This window comes from Toxorhynchites rutilus, chromosome 3 (assembly GCF_029784135.1).
Source record: "Toxorhynchites rutilus septentrionalis strain SRP chromosome 3, ASM2978413v1, whole genome shotgun sequence".
Classification (NCBI taxonomy): domain Eukaryota; kingdom Metazoa; phylum Arthropoda; class Insecta; order Diptera; family Culicidae; genus Toxorhynchites; species Toxorhynchites rutilus.
The window spans coordinates 189,948,393-189,974,305 of NC_073746.1; the positions used below are offsets into that span (position 1 = coordinate 189,948,393).

At 39.8% G+C, this 25,913-nt stretch overlaps 2 protein-coding genes across 8 annotated transcripts in view; one reads left to right on the plus strand and one right to left on the minus strand.

The window, feature by feature from the left end:
• Positions 1-9,714: 9,714 nt before the first annotated feature.
• LOC129780339 (uncharacterized) overlaps positions 9,715-25,913 on the plus strand; it is an 81,391-nt gene continuing 65,192 nt past the window's right edge. For 5 of the 6 annotated variants that reach the window (XM_055788492.1, XM_055788495.1, XM_055788493.1 and 2 more), the window contains exon 1: positions 9,715-14,950. In XM_055788492.1, the coding sequence (XP_055644467.1) occupies positions 11,271-12,815 (1,545 nt within the window). In that variant the 5' untranslated portion in view covers positions 9,715-11,270 and the 3' untranslated portion in view covers positions 12,816-14,950. Of the gene's footprint in view, positions 14,951-14,985; positions 15,080-25,913 lie in introns of those variants that run through there. The other variant, XM_055788497.1, reaches the window with a different exon arrangement.
• LOC129780338 (ras-specific guanine nucleotide-releasing factor RalGPS1) overlaps positions 17,287-25,913 on the minus strand; it is a 64,859-nt gene continuing 56,232 nt past the window's right edge. For both annotated transcript variants that reach the window (XM_055788490.1, XM_055788491.1), the window contains 2 exons: positions 17,670-18,002; positions 17,287-17,614 (listed from right to left, as the gene is read on the minus strand). In XM_055788490.1, the coding sequence (XP_055644465.1) occupies positions 17,362-17,614; positions 17,670-18,002 (586 nt within the window). In that variant the 3' untranslated portion in view covers positions 17,287-17,361. The remainder of the gene's footprint in view (positions 17,615-17,669; positions 18,003-25,913) is intronic.

Consider the following 25,913-nt stretch of genomic DNA (forward strand, 5'->3'; position numbering starts at 1 on the left):
CAACTCTCCGCAAACTCTTGAACATTTGGAAGACAATATTCGTGAAGTTATGACCGAGATACCGCCCTATATGTGCCGAAAAGTAATCGAAAATTACCTGTTCGGGATCAAGGTGTGCGAGGAAGTCCTAGGTGGACATTTGAATGATGTTGTACTTCACACATAATGGCATAAACCAAACTTTAATTTGAAATAAAAGTTTCATCGAAATTCGAATTCTAAGTGTGTTTTATTTCAATTTACTTTCGGAATTTAAAGTTGGAAAACCCTGTAATTCTTCAAACATATCCAAAATCAAATCAGATAGTCTAACGGAATCCTACGTCAACTATGCGGTCGTGTCTCGGACACAACCCTCCCTCCTCCACAACTTTTTTGTAGGCTAAGTACTTATCGGACTGCCCTCATATGTCTCGTCATCCAGGCAGCAGTGTGGTTACGTTAAATTTTGCTCGTGCAACTTCCGGCAACGACTTCTTGCGACCGTATTCTGTTTCTCGTCACGGTTTGGTGATTTCTGATCCTTAAACCCACGTAGCCTAGCTCGAGTTTCGGTATTCTGCATGAAAGTCTTGCTCAAATGCAACTTTTCAGCGACATGTCGAACTGAGGCGTTCGGTTTCCGTTTAAACGCCCCAACAAGAACGATCACAAACGATCACGATCGATTAAAAAAAAACAATTAATTTAGAGCATATTGAGTTTGTGCGAATTTTAAACGGTACACCCTTTATTCTCCCTTCCTTGCACCTTGGCCAGACTGAACCATTTTTGTACTGGGATGAAAGAGTTTACTGGTTTACACTAAAGTAAAAATGGTATAGACCGCGCATCGTGCGAACGCTGTTCCAGCAAGCTTAAATTGATTGAAAATTATCTGCTTTCTAGAATGAATCAAGACTGCCTCAATGGCTTGGCAGTTCTTTCGATCGAGAAAGAATCGCTAGCAGACATCGATTTATTGGGTTGCGGAGTAAGTTCGTAGCGTAGCTTTTCTTTAAACAAAAAATATTAATTATATCAATAAGTTTATAAATTATATATTCATCGCAGTTGATTTTTTCCGCCAATTCACGACTGATTTGGCGACCGTTCTTCTTCAGAAGTGATTTGAGACATTCTTCATCGAATCCAGAAGGGGCGTATTATTGACGTCAAAGTCGCCGTTTTAAACTTTAGAAACCCTTCCGTGCTGTAGACCTTCTCCATACACGTTGCAAATGTCCCGGGCTGCTTCGGCAGCTTCGACCTCGTTGAGAAACAAAAAAGAAGCAGGTGTCGAAAATGTTGATTTTTGCCTCCAGGGTATTTCATTTATAAGCCTCAAAACTAATAAAAAATTAAATAACTCAAAAAATACAATTTGTACAGCAGAAAGAGTTCTATCGAATGAAAACTTACTCTTTGCCAAACAGCAAACAAATCATTGTAAAATAAAAGTACACCCAGGTTTTTTTTTACGCGGGGGATACGTACCTCGTAAAAAAAACCGCGTTAATTGGAAAATCCGCGTAAAAAACTGCGTTAATTGGAAAATGCGCTTAAAAAAAACCGCGTTAATTCGAAAATCCGCGTAAAAAAACCATGTCACCTAATGATAGATTTCAAATGGGACATTCTTTACGTAGGATGGAAGTAAAAAGTTAAGTGTTGCTCGCTTCCGAAAACCCGTAGTTTTTTCCTGCAATTTCGTTGGTTACTGGTAGCTATAGTTCGGGTTTTCTCACGAATGAGGTCATCTGCTGTTGCTAGAAGATTTCCTAGTAATTTGTACACTCTTCTGCCGATGCACGTGCAGTACCACTGTTGGACCGTCCAGAGCTAAGTAGACAGGGAAATCCATTCACGAATCGCTGCCCGTAAAAACCCCGCCCCGTTGTACAGCCCGCTACCCGTTACCTAACACCTAAAATCCACGTAAGAATCGTGATAAGGTGCGGCACTAAGCGTTAAACTCCGTTACAAGCACTAATTACCGTTATTTGCTTTGAGGGAACATGAGCGAAAAATGTGAGCTGAGGGGGAGATGTGATATTGCACTGGTCTTTTTTTACGCGGGTACCGCGGGTACCGCGTAAAAAAAACCGCGTTAATTGGAAAATCCGCGTAAAAAAACCTCGTAAAAAACCACGCAAAAAAAACCGCCTAAAAAAACCTGGGTGTAATGTAAAAACGTCATGAACTTATTCCCCATTTCAATAGATGCAATTGTGGATTATTTTGATTCAGCTGAAGCATAAAAGCCAAAGATTTTACTAGAGAATAAGCAAAGCTGGTAATGACATTTCTAACCATCCAAATACGAATAAACTGCTCAAAGTGAACATTGGTAGAAGTACGTAGTTTTCTCAAAAAACCAAAATTTCAAAACTAATGAAAACATTGAAAAATATGTATTAGGCTGTCAAAAAAGTCCTGCGGTATTTCCGCGAGGTGTCGTTGTAAGCGCGTAGTTCTAGTTATATTCATTGTATCGAGTCATACTATAGCTTGTTGGAAAGGTATTTTTGCGCGCTATAATATAGTCCTTGACAGTGTTTTGTTTGGTTAAGTCGTTCGTGAGTTATATTGTCGCAAATATGGAGCAAAATAAAGAGAAAATCCGACATATTTTACAGTGCTACTATGACAAAGGCAAAAATGCATCTCAAGCTGCCAATAAAATTTGTGCAGTTTATGGACCCGATACAGTTTCCATTTCCACCGCACAACGATGGTTTCAACGTTTTCGTTCTGGTGTAGAGGTCGTCGAAGATGCGCCATGCTCCGAAAGGCCTGTCGTCGAAAATTGCGACAAAATCGCTGAATTAGCCGAGAAAGACCGGCATAGTAGCAGCCGTAGCATCGGCCAAGAGCTGGGGATAAGTCATCAAACCGTTATTAACCAGTTGAAGAAGCTTGGATTCACAAAGAAGCTCGATGTATGGGTGCCACACACGTTGACGCAAAAAAACATCTTTGACCGTATCGACGCATGTGAATCGCTGCTGAATCGCAACAAAATCGACCCGTTTCTGAAGCGGATGGTGACTGGCGATGAAAAGTGGGTCACTTACGACAACGTGAAGCGCAAACGGTCGTGGTCGAAGCCCGCTGAAGCGGCTCAGACGGTGGCCAAGCCTTCATTAACGGCCAGGAAGGTTCTGCTGTGTGTTTGGTGGGATTGTCAAGGAATAATCTATTATGAGCTGCTTCCCTATGGCCAAACGCTCAATTCGGACCTGTACTGCCAACAACTGGACCGCTTGAAGGTAGCACTCAGAAGAGGCCATCTTTGATAAACAGAGGCCGCATTGTCTTCCATCAGGACAACGCCAGGCCACACACTTCTTTGGTGACGCGCCAGAAGCTCCGGGAGCTCGGATGGGAGGTTATTTTGCATCCGCCGTATAGTCCGGACCTTGCACCAAGTGACTACTGTAATGTTCCGTTTTCGGATTTACTTCGGAATACGTCTACGTCGGTATGAATACAACTAACGGTTCTTTATTATGACCAATATGAATACATAAACAAGATGATAAACAAGGTAGTCTATTTTTGATCGGTATATGTGTATATGTGTGCTATGATATATATTTTATTCGACACTACATTCCTCCATTTGTTTAACGTCAATTATTTGATTAACCTCGTAGTCATCTAGATTAAGATTTAAGATGGGAAGTATTCCTGTGTATTGATCGATCAGAGTCTTTTGATTTCAATACTACATGCGAACCCTTTTTCTCAAGTATCGTCAACTCTTCTGGACTGAATGGAGTTGACACCTTGTTTTCTTTTTGAGTCCGTTTTGCGAGAACAGTGTCACCAACTGATAAATCACTAGATTGAGCATTTCTTTTCTCATTTGCATACTCTGCTCCTTTTTGTTTATTTATGCGATCACGATCGCTGATCTCCTCAATCGTATCTCCTTTTTTTATCATCAATCCTGGAAGTTTGTCTCGCAATATCCGCCCGAACATTAAGGCCGATGGTGCAACCCCAGTAGTTGAATGTGGAGTAGAGTTATGCATCAGAACGAACATTTTCAAGTCCCATTCCCAGTCTGATCCTTCTGTTTCTTGGCTTATCTTAAGCCTTTTGCCTATTGATCGATTGATGCGCTCAACTTCCCCATTTGCCTGGGGCCAGTAGGGAGTTGTCCTTCTATGTTCTATTCCGAACTGATTGCAGAATTGTTGTAGCTCTTCGCTGATGAATTGGGGGCCATTATCCGTTTTTAATGATTCCGGCATCCCGAAACGACAAAACGTTTCATGTAATGCTCTTACAGTCAACGTGGCCGTAATCTGTTTCATGATTATGATTTCGGTGAACCGACTGTGATAGTCTATGAGAACGAGCAAATTGTGACCGCTTGGCAATGGTCCGAGAAAGACTGCTGCAATGTGGGTCCAAGGATGTAGGGGCATCTCAGTACGCTTCAGCGGCTCTGGATGATCAGGAGCTGACACGAGAGTGCAAGCTTTACATTTTCTTACAAAAGATTCAATTTCAGAATCCATCCGTGGCCACCAAACTTTTTGTCGTAGTCTCCTCTTCATCACTACCATTCCAGGGTGCGATTCATGAGCTATTTCAAGCGTCTGATGACGTAACAACTCTGGTAGTACAAGTCTATCACCTCGCAATAACAAATTTCCTACTTGACAAAGTTCCGTTTCAAATGCTTTGAATGTTTTAGTTGTGTCATTCCATATTCCAGTGTTCAAACTAGTAATTACTTGTTGTAACGTATTATCCCTCAGCGTTTCTGCTTCAACCTTTCCTAGTGTAATTGCTTCTGGCACACTCATTCGTGCCACTTGGTATATGCAAGCATCACCAGCAACATCAAAATCGATTGGTTTAGCGATGGATAGTCTCGAGATTGCGTCTGCTAAGTTTTTAACCCCTGGCTCGTATACAATGTCAAAACTGTAACCTTGGAGTCTCAATACCCATCTCTCTATTCTTGCGTTTGGTTTAGTGCGCTCCTTGAATAAAAACTGCAATGGTTTACAATCCGTTACTAGCCTGAAACGTTTACCAAGAAGGTACAAATGGAACTTGTCGACGGCCTAAACTAGCGCCAGAGCTTCTTTTTCAGTTTGAAAGTACTTTTTCTCTACATCGGTAAGGGCTTTGCTAGCAAATGTGATGATTCTTGTTTCAAGTGAGCTATTTTGCTGTAAAAGGACCGCTCCGATTCCCGTAGGGCTAGCGTCAGCTATTACTATACACAAGTCTTTGGGACTGAAGTAGCCGAGAAAATCAGTTTGACAAACAACCAATTTAATTCTATTAAACGCTTCTTGTTGTTCATCTGTCCACTTGAAAATATTTCCTGTTCGTAAAAGATCTCTTAAGGCTTCTGTTTTGTCGGCCAGATGTGGTATGAATCGACCAATATATGTAATCAGACCAAGAAAGCTACGGAGTTCTGGAACATTTCTAGGTTCTCTGAAACTTCTGATAGCTGCGATTTTACTTTCAGTAGGACGAATACCATTTTCGGACAATTCATGCCTCAGGAACTCCAATCGTGTTACGTTAAAGATACATTTCTTTTGATTAAGGAGAATGTTATACTGTTCGAACCGTTCGAGTAAATTTTTCAGTCTCCGGTCATGTTCTTCTTGAGAGCGTCCAACAACCATTATGTCGTCTAAATATACTATCACTCCATCGAGACTAGCAACGATAGACTCCATAACCTTCTGGAAGATCTCTGGAGCGCAGCTTATCCTGAACATCAAACGTTTATATCTAGTTGAATTGTGAATAGGGAAATAATAAAAATAATAATACATTATATAGATGAATATTGTTTTTATTGAACTATTACCGAACATTTATCATTACCGAACATTTATTTAATTACCGAACATTTATCAATCACTATCTCCAGGGCTCTGCATAGTCGTAGTCAACTGAGGATAGTCTGCTGACTAACTGACTGACTATATCCATAGTCAGTTAGTAATGACTTTTGGCTTCCTCACGCAGTTTCTCTGCCAAAACGACTGAACAGGGAGTCGGGCGTTTAGTCGGTATCTCCCTCTACCGACTCGACTATATCATTTCATTCTTCCCAGTCAAATTGTCCTCATGGCATTTTGAAGTGACTTCCCCCAAAATGAATTCGTTCCTCTCTTTCTCTCTCCCATGTACATGTGCATGCATCGATGCTTGAGTTCAACGAGTTTGACATACGCTACAGGTGAGCTAGATTCTTTTGTATCGTACACGAAAATTACTTACACGTATAAAATAACGTGCAGTGTGTGTGCACTATTTTGCACGCCTAATACTAACTAATACTAACGCGAGAACCTTTATAGCATACTTGATAAATGTCTAAGTTCGTTGGTTTGAGTTCACGATGGGTAGACAATAAACCGTCCATTGATGTGGTAATTTCTTCTCTGCATCAGAAATCAGATTGTGTACGCGGGTATGAATTAGTGTCAGGGGGAAATGGAAGTGTGGATTGAAGTCAGTTGAATGAAGAGGCAGATTTGTATTCATTAGTCGAGTCAGTTAAAATATCCACTGTCTGGACTAGTTCACCAGTCATCCTCGCTAGTCAACGCTAGTAAATTCATTTTCTAGTCAAGTCACTTTTTGTTGGCGACTGCCGAAGCAGTTCTAGTCGAAGCGAAGCTGCTGAGAGTAGAGTCGGTCCTCATTTTTCACCTTCGAAGATTTCGGGCCCTGGCTATCATTGTGACACAAAGAAAAATTTCGTATTCTGTAAATCGAGATAATCTCTTATCGAGCTTGAATTTCATGTGTTGCGATTGCATATATTGAAGCATTTCTGAAACGTTTCCCAAAGGAAAATATCAGGGACGCAAACCAAAACAAAATAATTCTCTAAAGGTATTCGATAAGCAAATCAAACAACTCGAATAATAAACTAGCTGATCCGACAAACTTTGTCTCAAAAAAAAAAAATGTTTAGCGTACATTTCATACATTCCAATTAGGTGTGGTGCATAAATTACGTAACGCTAAGAAAATCGGATTTTGTAGCACTTCACAAATTTCTCATTTCTCAATAGACATATATTCATACGCAGTGGCGTCGAGTGAAGCTGTTGCACCCAGAGCAGAAGAATTGGTTTGCATCAACGTGATAGAACTTGATAGATCTGATCGTACGGTCAAAACACATTCCATTTGGAGCTTTCTCGATTGTTGAATGAAGGGTTGTAAGTAGTAAATTAGTAAGAAGGCATCTGAAATCCCCTTCATATTTCGTTTCGATGCGTTACTAATTTGTTGTCACTTCAGGAGTTGCCTGCTTTGTATTTAAGAGTCCCCACCCACTGCAGACTTTTTTCGGCCGATAGTTTTATCGGGCTGGGTTGCTAGTGCGCATACCGAGCCAACCAAACAGTCGGGTTGATCAAGAGTCTAACCAACTGTCGGCCGAATATTCTCGGAAGACTGTGTATTTAATTTGTGTTTGACAACGGATAAGGAAACAAAAAGAGATTCCGAGAGCATTGGGTGCATCCAATTATCAGTGATTCGCATGACACGTATGTTGGAGGTCAAAATTGAGAGTGAATTGAACTATCAGCTAATAAACAATCGTCGTGTGTGCGTAGGTCAAAGCTAGCCAGTACTTATTAAACAGACGGCCGATAGTTTGCTGAAAAAACCGCTACGGCCGCTACTAAATCGGTGTAGAGCGCGCATATGCATATCGCTCCGTACTGATTAAGTCGACCGATCAATCTATCGACCAACAAAACTCTGTATTCTGCGAGGGCTCTAAGCCAATATAGTGCGGTGTGATTAAGTACAATCCCGTTTAGTTTGCGAAATTCCCCAATTCTTTTTCAATGAATTGTCTGGCATTGTGAAGCGTTATTGTCCTTTGGCGATTCGGTCATTATGTCATGCCATATCTATAAAATTTACAAAATAGAAGTTAGAATTTAGAAAATTAGAAGTTAGAAGTTAGTCAGAAGTTAGTAAATTAGATGTTAGGAACATTGACTCACTATGAATCAGTGAGTCAATGGGCCCTATTATAGAAATCGAATCGAGGATTCGATACAATCACTATCACTATCACACCGAGTAAAATCTGGAATTATAGAAATCGAGGAAAACAGCTCGATTCGTTACTCTGCTCGAATGTCAGTGGCAGTAATGAAATATTTTGAAACGAGTTTGAAATGTTTCACAAAGCATATAGAAAGGATGCCAAATCTTTTTTTGAGACATCGGCTATGAAAATTATAAATATCTATATTTCCAAAAGTGTTAATATGGTTATGTTTTGGAGAAAACTGATGTTCCCTCTACGAATGAAGCTTAATGGGTGTAATGCATGCATGTATGTGTAATAAAAACGACTTCATGGAACAATTTGCTTTACAAAAAATATAATTATTGAAAAATGAAATGAATTCCATAAGGAGTCACGCATGAATTCCACTTTTTTTTTGCAAAACAATTTTTTTTGCATATAATTTTCTTTTAGCGTCGATTTCTCGTTGTAGCGGCGTCAATAGCTTTATTGTATTGGGCCACCACCTGTGGCCCTAAATTTTCGCTTGTTGTGTGCTAGTGTTTTCTTTACCTTTCACCTCATGTCAATCCAAATTTGTAAATTAAAAAAATCATTATTGTTTTGCAAGACATTTCAGCTTTAGCATATGGTATAGAAAGTTTGGTATAGTATAGCAATAAAAAAGAAAATTACTGACAAAAGTAACACGTACTAATGTACGCTAGCAGGAATAAGCAATTTTTAGGTAGGAAATTCGGTTGATAGTAATTCAAAGAATATGATAAAATTTACTTATGAAGTTATAAGTATCGTAGAAGAAATACTTACTTTCTGCCATTCTGAACCAAGACCATTAACCATCAATGTGTCTCAGTGCATCAATCTCCTCACTGAATTCCTCCCACTTTTCCTTAACAGGGTTTCTATTTGAACTGCCTCCAAAAAAACTCGAGCAATGTTTACATTCGCTTACATTGGTTCAACGAGTCGTACTGGTGATGATTTGTCCGTCCACTCATTTTCAGCCACTGAAATATGTGCAGGAAGTAAATTCTGCATTGTAATTTACAACATGATTAATATAAATAATGATGGATTGAACACTTACCTTGTATAGATTATTCTGGCAGCACCGTAAAACAAATACTGATCAAAACAAACGAACATGTGTTGAAAATTGCATATATTTAAGCGTTTCTGAAATGTTTCCCAAAGGAAAGTATCAGGGACGCAAACCAAAACAAAATAATTCTCTGAAGATATGCAAAAAGCGAACCAAACAACTCGAAAATTTCTGACACTTGCATCGATAGCTATCACTCGCTCGGTGATATCGAATTGCTCGATTTCTATAATAGTAAAATAGAGCTAACGAGCAAAATTCTTATCGCCTCGATTTCTATAATAGGGCCCAATGTTTCTAACTTGAAACTATTTTGAAGATAGAATTTCTTATAAATTTTGAATCAATATGTTGATGACACTTCTTTTGGTAAAAAGCAACACCTGAAAGAAAAAAAAATTGAGGGGATTGAGCTACTTTATCGTTGTTACGGACCCAGATTAGATGGCGAGGTTCGAAGCGCAATCAGGCGCAATGATATGACGCTGAACGCATGTGTTCAAGCGTTCGCCCTTATCGCATGGAATATGCGAAGAGCCAGGAAAGGAAAGGGCGTATAAGCCGAAATATTTATTTGGGACCTACGCGGGTGGCGTAGTGGAAGATAAGAGTTAGGCAAATGCGTAAAGATAATAATGTATAGCTAGATCTGTCCCTCACGAAGCGTATGGAAATAACGCGAGGGACATAAACAGATAAGAGCGCATTTGAAATGCCAGCGGGAAGAAATTAGTTATTTTCTCTCCTTATCTGTATAGCTTCTGAGAACAAATAATTTATTGCGGTGGCGTACAGATAAGAAAAGGGAAAGGAAAATTCCCACGTTGGCAGTTGAGAATAGGAACCGCATAGATAAGCGGATAGAATATAGGCTAGCAAATAGGAGACAGATAACCAGACGCAGTCTCGGTTATCTGAAAGAATAGGAAAGGGAGATCTTTCTTCCTTCTCTTAGAATTTAGCTAGGCTAAATTCTAATGAATAAAGTTAGTTCAATTTGTGCCCTGAAATAAAGTAGTCGCGTCAATTTGTACAGTTAACACGGTTAGTGAATCATCTTTTCTGAATATTTGTCGGACTCCAGTGTGAATTCATCTGAAATAAAGAGTGATTCGGAAATAATACTACTAGCGTAGTTTATGAGCGTTATCTATGTGATTGTATTTTCAATCGTAGTTGAAAGTGCAGAGAAGATCCAATCAGAATCATTGGCTCAGTGGAAAAGAAAGATAATCGCAATAAAAAATAAGTGCAAGATCCTTTTCGCCGTAACGTGAAACACTAGGTGAGCGAATAGTGCGGAGTGGACTATACATACTTATTCGAAGTGCAATTTGATTCTAATCATAAACTGTGTTGACACAATCGCGGATCAAAAGTGCTAAAAAGCACAACCATAGAAGCGCTGACGGGACCGTTGTGAGTCATTGAGGTAAGTGACTCACTCTCTCTTTTTTTTATTAACAGGTGCGTGATAGAAGACTTGCTTGAAGCAAGCATCTAGGGAATTCATATTCCCTAGATTACATTTTGGTGGCTCCAGAGAGGAAGCCTTGAAACTCACGAACTTCGCGGAAAATCTCACGCACCTGTAGGAGAACCAATTGAACTCCTGTTTAAATTGATTTGCGCCCGTCATAAGTACGGAGGAAGTTCGGTCTAGAAAGACGAACAATAAAAGCCAAGAGGCTAATTGCGCATTTCAAATAAAACAGTAATTTGTCCTGAAAGACGGACATCTGTGGAATAAAAGTAATTTGTCCTGCAAGACGGACACATCGCCAGTCAGGCATAGTTGGACGAAGGCAACAGGCGCCTCGTCAACATCAAGTGCAACCCGGTCACGAGGCCCGGCAAGCAAATATTTAAAACAATCGGATTCCGAGAGGCGGATCCAAAATAACAAAATAATTAAAGGCATCGCCGGAGTGCGATAAAAATAAGAAGGTGTCCAGTAACGGCACAAGGAACTGCCTAAGAGCAGTAACGGAACCATTCGTGTTCAAATTGAAGTTCGTCTTAAAGAAAAATCGTCCGAAAACGGTACTGGTTTTGTCAGGGGACAGAACTAAGAGCTCATACGGTTGAGGAAAATATTCAAGATAGGAAAAGAAATCAACAAACTTAAAAATGGCCTCTAGCTTTGAAATTGAAACACTTTCATCCAACATAATAGCCCGAACCTCCATCGAACTCTATAGTATTTTAGAACGAGAATGTCATGCCAAGAAACGTGCAGTGTTTGCTCGATGGGAACTCTACGACAAAGAGTATCAGGCAAGGAAAGACAGAGGATGGACGGCTGAGGATGATAAGTGGAAAGTGGAAATAGAGGTACAAGATAATCAAATACTGGACGAACTGGAGGAACGACAATCCAGATACAGAATGAAAATGAACGAAATAGCAGCGGCACATGGAATTCAACTTCCACAGATTAGGATGTATGCGGTGAAGAAACCACCAGAGTCCGCCGAAGATATAAAATCTGCAAACATTGAAACAAATAAAAATGTTGAGTGCGGGACAGAGGAAGCTCTGAGTAAATCGGTCACAGATGGAAGAATTGTGGCAAATATGAAAGAGTCGTTTCAGATAAACGACGCCATTCCAATAGAAAAGGTTGTCAGTAAGGCTAAAGGCAGGTCCACTAAAGTAAGGGTTGCGAGGTCAAAACAAAAGCAATCTACCGACGAAATTCTAGAAAAGGTACCACAACTAAAGACTCCCGAATCAAACACGATATCCGTTGCAGTACAAGTCGATGAACAAATAATTGAGTCAATGAGAAAAGAATCGACTTTTGTGATTAATGAAAATAAAATCAGATCAGAAAGCCCAACGCGTAGAAGAAGACGCAATAAAAAGATTATAACAAAGGACGTCTCATCACCTTGGTTTAACCCATCTAAACTAATAAAATTGATGATGATGTTGGTAATGTCGTTTTCCTTAATCAACGCCATGTCGATAAAACCCATAGGCAGTGGCGGAAAATTGATCAACCAACCAGGAACGTGCTTACTGTATAATAGCACATGGCAATCATATAAACAAATAAACCCAATTCACATTGATCATTATAGCGAGATTAACCGGAATCTGTTGTATGAAGAAAATATATGCACCTTTGAAAATTTGTGTTCTGATAGTGGTGATCAGGAAGATGGTGACAAGCGCAATGAAAATTGGATTAAATTTTATACCCTTCGTAACAAGTATCATTTTCAAAGGTCGGTGAATCAATTGAATTTTGTGGCAGATGGTGACGAGGTGCAGGAATTCGATAAGGACAGCATTCATCGAACGAGGGATCTGGTTGGAAGCTATTGTTCACTGAAAAATTATAAGCTAAAACTGAATCAGAAGTTTGTGGATATTTTACTGGAAAATCTGAATGCTAAGTTGCATAATTATTTGTCCGAGTTTGATGTCTATCTGGATGAAATGAATGGGCTCAATGAATGTGATGATAAATTGGAAGAAGACTCAGTTGTTGAAATTAATGAGGTAGAAAACATCAAAATGGAGACAGAGCAGAATTATGGAGAAGATCATAGTATCGCGTTATATCGATATAAAGTATTTTGCAACCGGTCACAGAAACAGTGGGTGCAATTTCTCAACACATTTAACAAGGATGGTCTCACGAGAGGGACATGGGTGAGATTATAGTTAACACCCTTGGACGAAAATGGAAAATATAAGTTAAAATTTATGGTAAATAACAACGTAGATTGACTCAGATGAAAAATGAATAAGGCTGAAACAAACTAGCTCATCCTTTAAGATTAAGGATACAGTTGCCGAAACGCCCACACAGGAAATGAGGGCCGGCGTACGAAAATGAAGTTCCCACCATGGAACCGAGGGATTTGGGACCACCCAAATCATATTTGCACAGAGGACACTGCACTCTGATAAGAAAATATAAAGAATTTGAATCCTGCTGAAGAAAACTACAATGTTACACGAAAATTGATTGAATACCGGAAAATTCACACTGAAAATAATAGGCGGCTGTTTTATGGAAAAACGAAATTGACAGCTGAACGAAAATTGTTGCAAAGGAGAAATTTGCAATCGTAGTACTGGAAGGAACAATAATGCTGCAGACCGGCAAAATGAAGCGCTAGGATAACGCAAACCAAGATGATGTGCATGCGGATTCTGATGATGTGCATGCTGATCCAATTGATGTGCATGCTGTCTTGGAAATGTGGATGAGTTCCACCATCGACTTTGTCAGTATCATCGATGGCACATCAAGGAAGAAACTCCTACTGGCACCATGGTATACTGATGTAACCTCGCGCCAGAGGCGAAGAACCCAAGATCCAGCCTCTGATCTGGAAGTAGACGTCGATGCTCGCTGCCAGAGCATCATATCCGAACGTAGCAGACCATGATGTCAATGCTCGCTACCAGAGCACCAATATCCGAAAGTAGCAGCCGATAGATGTAACCTCGCACCGAGGCGAGGTACCCAAGATGAAGGACCAAGCATTGAGGAGGACAAGCTGCATCATGTCCGAAAGAGGCAGCCAAATAGATGTAAGCTCGCTCCAGAGCCCAAGGTAACCAGATGAACCAAGGACCAACCAATTGAAGAGGAACACCGGATGAAAAAGGGTATTATGCCGAAGAATTCAAAGTGATTATAAACTCTGTTAGAAATAAGGACTAAATGTAAAATAAATGGAAAACTCCGAAACAATGTAACAAACCTATACATAAGACATAGAAGAAGAAGTCCGTTCAGAATTTTAATAAATCAAGCAAGTAGATTTATGAGGGCCGGAATGTTACGGACCCAGATTAGATGGCGAGGTTCGAAGCGCAATCAGGCGCAATGATATGACGCTGAACGCATGTGTTCAAGCGTTCGCCCTTATCGCATGGAATATGCGAAGAGCCAGGAAAGGAAAGGGCGTGTAAGCCGAAATATTTATTTGGGACCTACGCGGGTGGCGTAGTGGAAGATAAGAGTTAGGCAAATGCGTAAAGATAATAATGTATAGCTAGATCTGTCCCTCACGAAGCGTATGGAAATAACGCGAGGGACATAAACAGATAAGAGCGCATTTGAAATGCCAGCGGGAAGAAATTAGTTATTTTCTCTCCTTATCTGTATAGCTTCTGAGAACAAATAATTTATTGCGGTGGCGTACAGATAAGAAAAGGGAAAGGAAAATTCCCACGTTGGCAGTTGAGAATAGGAACCGCATAGATAAGCGGATAGAATATAGGCTAGCAAATAGGAGACAGATAACCAGACGCAGTCTCGGTTATCTGAAAGAATAGGAAAGGGAGATCTTTCTTCCTTCTCTTAGAATTTAGCTAGGCTAAATTCTAATGAATAAAGTTAGTTCAATTTGTGCCCTGAAATAAAGTAGTCGCGTCAATTTGTACAGTTAACACGGTTAGTGAATCATCTTTTCTGAATATTTGTCGGACTCCAGTGTGAATTCATCTGAAATAAAGAGTGATTCGGAAATAATACTACTAGCGTAGTTTATGAGCGTTATCTATGTGATTGTATTTTCAATCGTAGTTGAAAGTGCAGAGAAGATCCAATCAGAATCATTGGCTCAGTGGAAAAGAAAGATAATCGCAATAAAAAATAAGTGCAAGATCCTTTTCGCCGTAACGTGAAACACTAGGTGAGCGAATAGTGCGGAGTGGACTATACATACTTATTCGAAGTGCAATTTGATTCTAATCATAAACTGTGTTGACACAATCGCGGATCAAAAGTGCTAAAAAGCACAACCATAGAAGCGCTGACGGGACCGTTGTGAGTCATTGAGGTAAGTGACTCACTCTCTCTTTTTTTTATTAACAGGTGCGTGATAGAAGACTTGCTTGAAGCAAGCATCTAGGGAATTCATATTCCCTAGATTACAATCGTTCTCGAAAATCACGGAATTTTTCAAGAAACTAAACGTCGTGCAGGAACAAAGAAGGAGACAGAATAAACGCGAGGTGATTGAAAGGTGGAGCACTGCGATGAACTTCTAACCAGCCAGCCCACCCCAGTCCAGCAAAATTTATACAGTGTATGCACCGGTTGATTGTCAGGATCTGGGACTCGGAACAACCACCGGAGGATTGGAAATAAAGGGATAATCTGCTCCATCTATAAAACAAGGTGACGGGGAGGACTATGAACATTACCGTGGAATCATGATCCTGAATGGTGCCTACAAAATTCTATCTTAGATCCTCTTTCGCCGTCTATCGCCAATAGTAGGCAGATTTATGGGAAGTTATCAGGTCAAATTCTACCCCGGTTACTCGATTAAGGACCAGATTTTTATCTTTCGGTAAATCCTCCAAAAGTGCCGCGAGTATCATGGCTTTTTTTATTCCTTTCATTTATTTTATTTAGGCTTATTACCATTACCACCTCAGCATACAATAACTTCGTAAATTTAGGCTTCGTACGGAGGTCTTAATGAAGAGAACGAAATGCAAGAGTCTGCTGTCTTTGGGTACAACCGAACGCACCCTGTACTGAAACAGAGCAGGAATCTTCAATATTCTTCAAGGAAATGCGTCCCATAAGGTATGACCAGATCTATTGCGTGAGAAGTGCGGTACCTTGTTGACAGCTTTGACATAATCAACATAGAAAGCATCGAAAGGCTATCGTTTCTTCATTTTATCCAGAAGATTCGATACGTGGTTCAGCATGTTGGTAATGGGTGAACGTCCCTTCATGAAACCAAGCTAGTCACTGAGGATTTTGCATTTGATAGACTTATAAAGTACATCATGCATCATGGCTTCGAATACCTTCGACAGATAGTTGAGAATGGGAATCCCATGCTAATTATTTAAGGTACCATTCTTATGAATTAGCGTTATTGAAACGCGTTTCCAGAGTGTAGGAAAGCACTTTTCATTTATTGAAAAATACTTGCGGGAAGTGCTAGGGAATTGGAGCATTGTTTAACAAGGAACGGGGGCGGTTCATCAGGACCAGGGCCTTTTGGTCCATCGACGGATTGCAGCTTGAGCAGCACATCATTGAGTGGGAATTTCATTTGGCACACGTTTACATCATAATGCGGAATACTGTTCAGGTACCCACCTGAGCCAAGATGAGAAAGATGGCAAGTTATTACTTGATCCACTATTAAAGAATGTCGAGGTCATATTCGCGGAATTCTGTAACGCGCTGGCGGTGACTGTTTGGCAGCGTATGTTTCGTGGTAAAGACGTACACAAAAAATGCAACAGACAAAAATGTAAACCAAAAATTTAGTTTAGGTCGTATTTTTGAAACTCTCAAGAAATAAATAAAAAGCTATGTTTTGGCAAAGTTGGTTTATTCAACCTCCTCTCCTAGATTAAATGTCCGCACCTTGGAAATAACGCTACACTCAAATCAGCGTTGTCAGAAAGCATTTCATTTCCGGCAGAAACCATGCCATTTCGTGCCTTGCAGCGTCAAATGGGTAAATAAAATCATCAGTCCCCCAACGCTTTGAAATGTTTGTATGTATGGAATCAGACATATCTTTCTTTTCTCTTTTTCATCTTTTTTGGGATTGCACCAAAAAAAAAAGTCCAAACGACGTCAACGGGGATCGAACCAAGGCTGGTTGAAATGCAAGGCTGTTTTACACGACCACGCTATCCACATAGCTAATGATGCTGTTGAGTAAATGCGTGATAATATTGCGCTTGATTTTAAAATGAAGTTGAAAAGTGTTTTCCAAGAGTAAAAAGGAGAGCATGAAGGAGAACAATATCTATCCCGGTCTGGACCGTGAATGTGGCAAAGTATGCGGAAAGCTTATTAGTCTTTTGTTTCGCTCGCTCGTATTAATCTTATATTACTGTACTGTATATATTACACAAATGCTTACCAGTATTTGATGGTCATGACATTTTCTGTTATGTTTAGGCTCATTTAATGTAATAAATCGGGATGACAAAACATGAGCTAATAATCAATTTTGGGTGTACCCATCAAATCATGTGCAACACTTGCGCCATCTCTCTCACACACATTCATCCACTCTTTCTTCAAATCCTGGTTTTCAACTTCCCTGTTTTCCGGCCGAAACAGAGTGTTACTTTTTCGAGTATGACCCGTTGAAAAGTGATATTGCGAAATTGAATATTGCTGGAAATATATAAAAATTACTTTGCCTTTTTTTATTAACTCACATCTATTTCCGAGAAAAGCGATTTCGTTGCCCAATTATCACTATTCAAATGACATTAAATTCTGGGGGGGTCTTTTAGGAAATTCTGGTGCAATCTGTGTAATTACTTTGTTCAAAGCAATTAGCCATTGCGATGTTAGGTCTGCTGAGCTAGCGCGGAATTTGTAGATATGGCCTAGCTGATGATTGACAAGTTTAAAAGTGTTACTGGAAGCCTCATCAATCAGTTCAACGTTCCAGCCCTCTAAAGTACATATTTTTGATGGCTCACGTTTGTAATCGCGTCGTTCAGATCTGAAACGGTATGTGCGTACATTAATCATTATTCATCTAATTTTTGGATATTTACCCTTTGAAAGATTTGGGAGGAAAGTAAACCAAGGAGTTCGCCCATATCTGAACCCAATATCGCTGCCAGGAGGATACAGTCGGTTTACGTTGATGTTTCATCAAAGTTTTCCTCCGCAGGCAACCTTGAAATCCTAAATTATCGACAATGTATTCTGTTTCATTCTCGAAACCTATAACACCGTCCGAACTTCCGGTCGACATAGTTTCCACTGGAAGTTTATCCTCTAACACAGAATCATCCAACAGGTGTCGCGATTTTAAGCAAGATTCAGTTCGCTGTATTGAGTTCGATGAGCTTGTTGATGTAGTGCATGCGATCTTGTGGAAAATGCTAGAATTTCACGGAGAATATTTCAGTTAATACTAATGCGATATGAGGTGATAGTAATTGAAACTTGAATCAAACCCATGGTTGCTGAAACCGCCACACCCATCACTATAAAACTCGCTTGGGATTCATCTGTTTGCCGAAACCACGATTAAGTGAGGCGATTCCAGAAACCAACAGTTATTGCATCAATTATAATGTATTTATAAGTCCTCCATTGGAAGTGTTCCCGAATTTATTCGATTCATGTGGATACAAAACCTACACACATAAATATAAACAGGTAATATGTAAAAACCGACACAGTTGCTACCACTGTAAAACGAAGCAATAATACTACCTCATAAACAAACACGAGAAGGAATGTGTGTCATCACTGAATAAAGTTTTTGTGGTTGCTAGCTCATATCCCATAAGCTATTTTTATTAGTTGGACATCAAAGCCTATCATCCAATATTCCGGTGTAAAGGTTATAATAGTCGGTCATCTTGAGGTCCTGTGCTCTCCGCGGCTTCAATTATAGTACTACTTTAACAATTCAATAACTCCTACATATTGATCATTCTCAAGACAACAGAGTAGGCGATACACGAGATACCCATGAATAAAGGGTGTGTCACATCAAATTGCATCACGGAAAAAACGCTGTAGAAATTCGCCCAATAGACCGATCCTTTTGAAAATTTTAGACAGTAAAATAAAAACTATTAAACAACTTTTGGCATTTTCTTTTTATTCATACTTCGAGCCCAAGCCCGTATGCTCGCACCTTCCTCTTTACCCCGTCCATAAGGTTCTGTACAACGTCAGGTTGTAGTTTTTTTTTGAACAGAAATCCATTTTCTCTTGAAGTCCGCCTCCGATTTGACAACTTTTGGGTTCTTCCGGAAGGCCTGCTTCATAATCGCCCAATATTTCTCTATTGTGCGAAGCTCCGGCGCGTTGGGCGGGTTCATTTCCTTTGGCACGAAGGTGACCCCGTTGGCTTCATACCACTCCAACACGTCCTTTGAATAGTGGCACGAAGCGAGATCCGGCCAGAAGATGGTCGGGCCCTCGTGATGCTTCAATAGTGGTAGTAAGTGCTTCTGTAGGCACTCCTTAAGGTAAACCTGCCCGTTTACCGTGCCGGTCATCACGAAGGGGGCGCTCCGCTTTCCGCAAGAGCAGATCGGTTGCCACACCATGTACTTTTTGGCAAACTTGGATAGTTTCTGCTTGCGAATCTCCTCCGGAACGCTGAATTTGTCCTCTGCGGAGAAGAACAACAGGCCCGGCAGCTGACGAAAGTCCGCTTTGACGTAGGTTTCGTCGTCCATTACCAGGCAATGCGGCTTCGTCAGCATTTCGGTGTACAGCTTCCGGGCTCGCGTCTTCCCCACCATGTTTTGCCTTTCGTCGCGGTTCGAAGCCTTCTGAACCTTGTATGTATGCAGGCCCTCCCGCTGCTTGGTCTGCTGGACGAATGAACTTGACAAATTCAGCTTATTGGCGACATCCCGGACCGAACCTCTCGGATCACGTCTAAACTGCTTAACTACGCGCTTATGATCTTTTTCACTGACGGAGCATCCATTTTTGCCGTTCTTCACCTTCCGGTCGATGGTTAGGTTCTCGAAGTATCGTTTTAGTACTCTGCTGACCGTGGATTGGACGATTCCCAGCATCTTACCGATGTCCCGATGTGACAACTCCGGATTCTCGAAATGAGTGCACAGGATTAATTCACGACGCTCTTTTTCGTTCGACGACATTTTTCCAAATTTACGAAAAATTGACAGTGAAGCATGGCCAACGTGATCTATACACTCTTATCTGATTATCTGATTATAAGCTGAAGATATAATTCCTAAAAATTAAATTTCTACAGTGTTTTTTCCGTGATGCAATTTGATGTGACACACCCTTTACGTATTCTTTGAACAGTTGTGCACGATGGTTCTCTGAGAAGGCCCAACGAGCCACCCTGGGAAAGACAACAGAATAGGCTATAAACGAGATACATGAATACGTATTCTTTGAACAATTGTGCACGACGGCCCTCTGGGAAGGCCCAACGAGCCACCCTGGAAAACTAGTTAGGGATAGTGGGGGCAAATTGGTCATGGAGGGCAAAGTGGTCACGTGCATGTTTGGTAGTATAACTATTGACTATCGACACCGTATTGATAGTCACCTTATGTTTGAAGAATTATCTAAGGAATTTCTCGTGAAATTCAGTTTATTGAATCTGATATGTTGGAAAAATCATCAGTTTGGACGACTGTTCACAAATTCTAGGAGAGGTGAATAGATATTTTGTTCAATCTCAGCGATTAATTAGCAAAGAAATTACTTTAATGTTTGGGGGCAAAATGGTCATAGGTGAATAACGACTTACAATGTTCTGTTTACTAAAGCTGATATACCTCATCACATTCTGCTCTTGAAGAGGTTCCTTTTGTGGTTTTGACCCTGGAAAAATATGCCACTCCAACTAAACCAAGTCTCAATATGCGAAACGTTATGTGTTTCTTAGTACGTTTTTGTATGCATAGAAAAAATTAAATTGAGACTCTAGGTGAATAGACCAAGCTTATTTCATACATGTACCTACTATATTCATTTGAACTATTTTGGACGATAAAAAAGGAAAATTTAACCCATTTAGCTTGATATGTACAAATTTTATCAGCTATGTTTGTTATATGTACGAGTGACCACTTTACTTCCAATCGATTTTTCACCTTTTTTCTAATGATAAAAAATGTACTATTTTGAATTTTTATACACTTTTATACACACGTTTCACAACTATAGAACCACTCATTTTTCTGAGTTTCCAGAGATATATAAGAAGTCGGTTGAATTGAAATATATAGTGTAGGATATAATAACTGTCTTCATTTAAAAGACTGGTCATTTGAACTTTTTTGTGGTATTCAGGCGCGAAGCGATAAAAAACTAAAGTTCCAGTGTTTCATAACTATAGAACCAGATGAAAAAATCTCACTCCATTACTAAATTAACGTCTATTTCACATGAATTACAATAAGTTTCTAATTCGTAGGTCACACTTAGTTCTCATTCAGAACAAATAACCCATTCGGGGTGGTTTTGACCAAGTTGCGCCATGTTGTAGTGTGTAGCTCGTTCTACGTAGAGGATACTGCTGTTTTAAGCTCTTCAATTCACTCATATTGCTTGTAAGCTGCTTCTACTATTAGTACGATCACTCCTCATAAGTTCTTGATACGGGTTTTATCTAGTAAACAAGCTGAACAATCCAGAATCTGAAGCCCCTATTCATTAAACCATGCCTTGACTTTCCGGATGCTAGAAATTGATACCGAATTACCCAATTATCACGGTTTTTTTGATGCAAAACAGAAGTAAATGAAGTACTTGATTGCACTTCTTACTGTACGTTGGTGTTGATGAAAAGCTATCTGAACCAGGCAGTTTTGAAAATATTTTCCTCAAACCATCAAACTGCCGCCAGCAAAATTTCGAGTTCAAAAATTACATGGCATGTTCCGTAAGTCCTTCCAATATGAAGAAATTCTATACAATTGGATTTCTTTTTATTCTATTAGAGAAGTTCTCCTGAAATAGTGAAACCCACGGCATTAGCTTCTACATTACTTTTTGGAACCGCAGCTTTGGAGATGGGATTTTTATGGTTTGGGGAGAATTTTCTCAAAAAGGTCTGGTTTAGATAGCTCACCATAAACACGAATGAACAATCAGAAGTACAACGAACATTTCAGAATCATTTACTGATATTTTTACATCAAAAACAATGTGATAATTGAGTTATTTGGCTTCAATTCATAAAATCTATAAAATCAAATTATTAAGAGTATAGTGAATAAGTTTCCGTTACACATTATCATATCGGGGGTTCGGGTTCAATTCCCGTTCTGGCCGGAGGATGATTCGTGAAAGGTCAGTGTTATTTAGCATAGAAATCTCAACTAAGTACCAATAAAATGACGCAAGTTATACTGCGTTGAGAAAGGGAAGTTAGTTTAAAACGTTAGTGCCATTTAAGAAGTTTCAAAGAGTTTCATGTTATCGCAACCAAAAGAGTTGCAGTACCGTGATATTTTTGAATCCAGACGACTTTTTCATCCGGACGCGTTTTCATTATATTCGACTAGCTGAACCGGCAAACTTCGTCCCGCCCAAAATATGTTTTTAGTTATGAATACCTTTAAACATTCACGTTTTCTTACTAAGCGCAAGTTCATGAGTCCAATCGCAGAACTGTTCATTGATTGATCTTATAATCGACCCCGTTGAATTTACCTTTGACTATAAAATTCCAAGTACTTCTACCAAAATTCATCATTAGCATATCAGATTATTTTCAGACACAATTCTCGTTCAAGATTTTTCAACCACTTGAAAATAACATGTTTCTCCGTTGCATGGAATAATTGTTTGATACAGAAAATATGATAGAATAAAGACAAACCCCTCCCCTTAGAGAGGGGGAAGAGTGTCTATTCATCACAGAAACGTTTCGTGTCCCCTAAAATCTTCACATGCCAAATTTAGCTCCATTCGCTTGATAAGTTTTCGAGTTATGCAGAAATTTGTTTTTTATTTGTATGGCAGCCGAAATGAATGCCGAAACTCTTTTGAAAATTAAGGCACTACTATAACTACTATACCACGTACGAATTTTTTAGTTTGCAAGTGAATATTTTTTAGTTTCTTTAAAATGTTATCTTTTAAGTTCAACTTTCTGTTTTCACTTGCTATAACATTCAAGTTGGATATCGCCAAAAAACTAGTCAAGGCTCACAAAGAGGGGTTCAAAAAAAAAGCGCAATATTCTCTAAAAATCTCAAATCAAGAAAACTTTTAGTATGCTACATGAATACGGCTGATCACTGGATGTGATATGAATACTTATAAATCTTTTTTTTCAGGTTAATCCTCATTTTTTGTTCAATAACGCGAATTGAAATTTGCATATTATTTCTATTGTTTCGAAAAACGTGATATAAATGGAACATTTTCAGTCAGAAAATCGAGAGTGTTATGAACGAGACGTGATACAAAAACTACACTCACTACGCTCTCACGCAAAAACATCACGTAAAAAAGAATCCAGAGTACACATTGCTTCGCACACCAGGCCATCTTTAGAGAACAGTCTTTCACTGTAAACACTACTGCAAGAAGCTGAAAGATAAACTCTAGCAAACATATCCAATTGGGGATACTGCTTAAAGTTTAATAACCACCAAACGTACGGAGCGTGATTACGATTGATATGTTTTTGATGTGCGAATGTTTTTGCATAACAGTCGATATCGTTAGAAATTGGATTTTGAACGCGACGCTGACTATCATTTTCATTTGCAACTCCGTTGAAACTGTCCCAAAAAGTGTCGTGAGATTTGTGTGTTTGCGTTCATTCAGTTTCGTCTCTTCGTTTGATAAATGTTGAAGTCAGCGTTAAATTGTTATTTTCGGAAAATTCGTCGCAAAATATTTTATACACTCCAATAAAATTTCCTCTCGGCTGTTATAAGAACTTCTAAATAGTCTGACTTGAGCCTCGGGTCCAAAAAAGTTACAATTATGTAATCTGGGTGTTCTATGTACATATGCTTTTTTTATGTAGCAACATGCGAAATTACCTCGGATGCAGGAGTAATTTTTGTTACTTTTTCAAACGGCTTAAGAAGCCTTGCGCACTGCTTCATAAAGTCTCACTGTCATGTCGTCAAATTAGTGTGTATAGTCGCCTATGATGGTTTTGATTTGTTGTGAAGTAAGTGTACCCTCTCTCAGTTTATCATTCCTGAAGACAGTTCCACGTTTTTCAATTTTAAATAATACTCTATTAAGGAATATTCATTCTATACGAAAGATTTAATTATAGTTCATTATTTTTATGTAATTTTGTTATTACTCCCTAAAATGTAATCCTTTATTTGGGTCATGCACACATGCAGTTTCTCCCAGTTTCATATTCGCAACTAGAGAGCCGAATATCCGTCTACCGTGTGTTCAAGTGACGAGCTTTGGCTGAAAGTCACTATAATACAGCAAAAAAATCCACTAGTGTTCGTCGGAAGGCTTGATCAAAACGCGATGAACACGAAGATTGTACGCAACAATAGGCTTTCCCGAAAGGATCATGCAGCCTACTGAACATCGCCAGCTGGAGTTCACCAGTTGATGGAAAAACTCAACACACTGGTACAGCAATTGAGCGTCCTACCAAAATGGCTGAAACATTACTATGACTCTGCAAATTATCAAGAACCAAATCAGATGTTCAGGGATACCTAGAAAGCGATCTAGCGACGAGAAACTAAATTACAGCGAAAGTTTGCCAGAAATCAGTGACGGGTCGGGTCGGTGTTTGTATTTGGTACATCGCAACGGGCAAATGTGGTCAAGACGGGAGGAGAAGAGTTGTAGTTCAATTGGAGAGATGGCAGATATCAGCGTCTTAGAGAACGATCTCCGCGGAGCCTCAAGGTACCTGAGGAACAGGGCAGCACCAGGCCCCGATGGTGTTCGGAACTTCTGGCACAAGAAACTTACCATAGTACATCCAAAGATAGCTGAGTGCTTCAACAAAGTGCTACGTGGTTCACACAACCTTCGTGAATTGGTCATCCGTGTCGACATTGAACCCATAGAACCCATCAAAGTACAGACCGAGTCTGTACAAAGCGTCAGAAAAGCAAGCTCTGCTCGCTGCGAGCAATACAACATCCTAGCAGAAGAGCAGAAAGGACGCAGCCTTAGTCGATCAAGCGGTTTACAATTAGCAGAACCTCGGTAGCGGTTATAAGGCTTATGACTCCATACCTCACTCGTTTCTCGTCCGGATACTGGAGCTCTACAAAATTGATTCTGCCCCAGTGGTAGGGAAATATGTTTTTTTTTATTAATCCGTTTATTTTTACAGGCTCAGTTACATAAGTTTAAAGGAGCCAAACTCTTAACTATATTTCAACTAGCATATATCAACATGTTGTTTCCTTAATTCTATGGTTAATGAAATAGGAAACCGATTACTCGCGGTCGACTCGAATTTAGAAGGGTGACATATTTTCATTAGGAAAAGGATGGGATGTAAGGAGATGTGTGTTTACACTCGCACTCACATTCTCATTCACACTGACACTTCACACTCAATTCTTAAAACTATCCTTACATCTAACATCTTACATTTACAATTCAACTTATTCTAACGTTAGTAGGAAGGGAACCGATAGCTCGCGAAGGACAAAAAGGAGGGGAATAGGATGTATGAACAATCACACTCGAAGATAGCTTTAAGGAAAACATATATTTGGGACATGTAATCAAGGTCTAACCGAGCCAACACATCTCTCACCGGCACATTGGACTGCTTTCCTCCAGCCCGAAGGGAGTTTTCTAAATTCGATCTGGCGACAAGATACAACTCGCACGACCAAACAACGTGTTCGATGTCGTGGTAACCATGGCCACAACCGCAGAGATTGCTTTCGGCAGTCAGCCCTCTCATTACCCGGAATTGAGCAATGTGAAGGGACCCAGACAAAGGTAATGACATAACAGCGTCTGGTTAAAGCACTCAAAATTTCTCGTATTCTCTCAAGGAAGTACGGCGAGTGCTTTTCCGGCCTCACTGAACGGATAGCTTCGACAGAGTTAAGACTATCCATTACAATGTAATAGTGTTCAACAGGTCGTGAGGCGACGCTGTCCAGCGCCCAGTGTATTGCTGCCAATTCAGCAATATACACTGAGCAAGGATACTGAAGACTGTGTGAGGTGCTAAAAAAATTGTTGAACACTCCAAATCCTGTGGACTCATTCATAGAGGACCCATCAGTAAAGTACATATTATCACAATTGACACGCCCATACTTTGCTTCGAAAATCGTAGGAACGATCCCCGATCGATGATA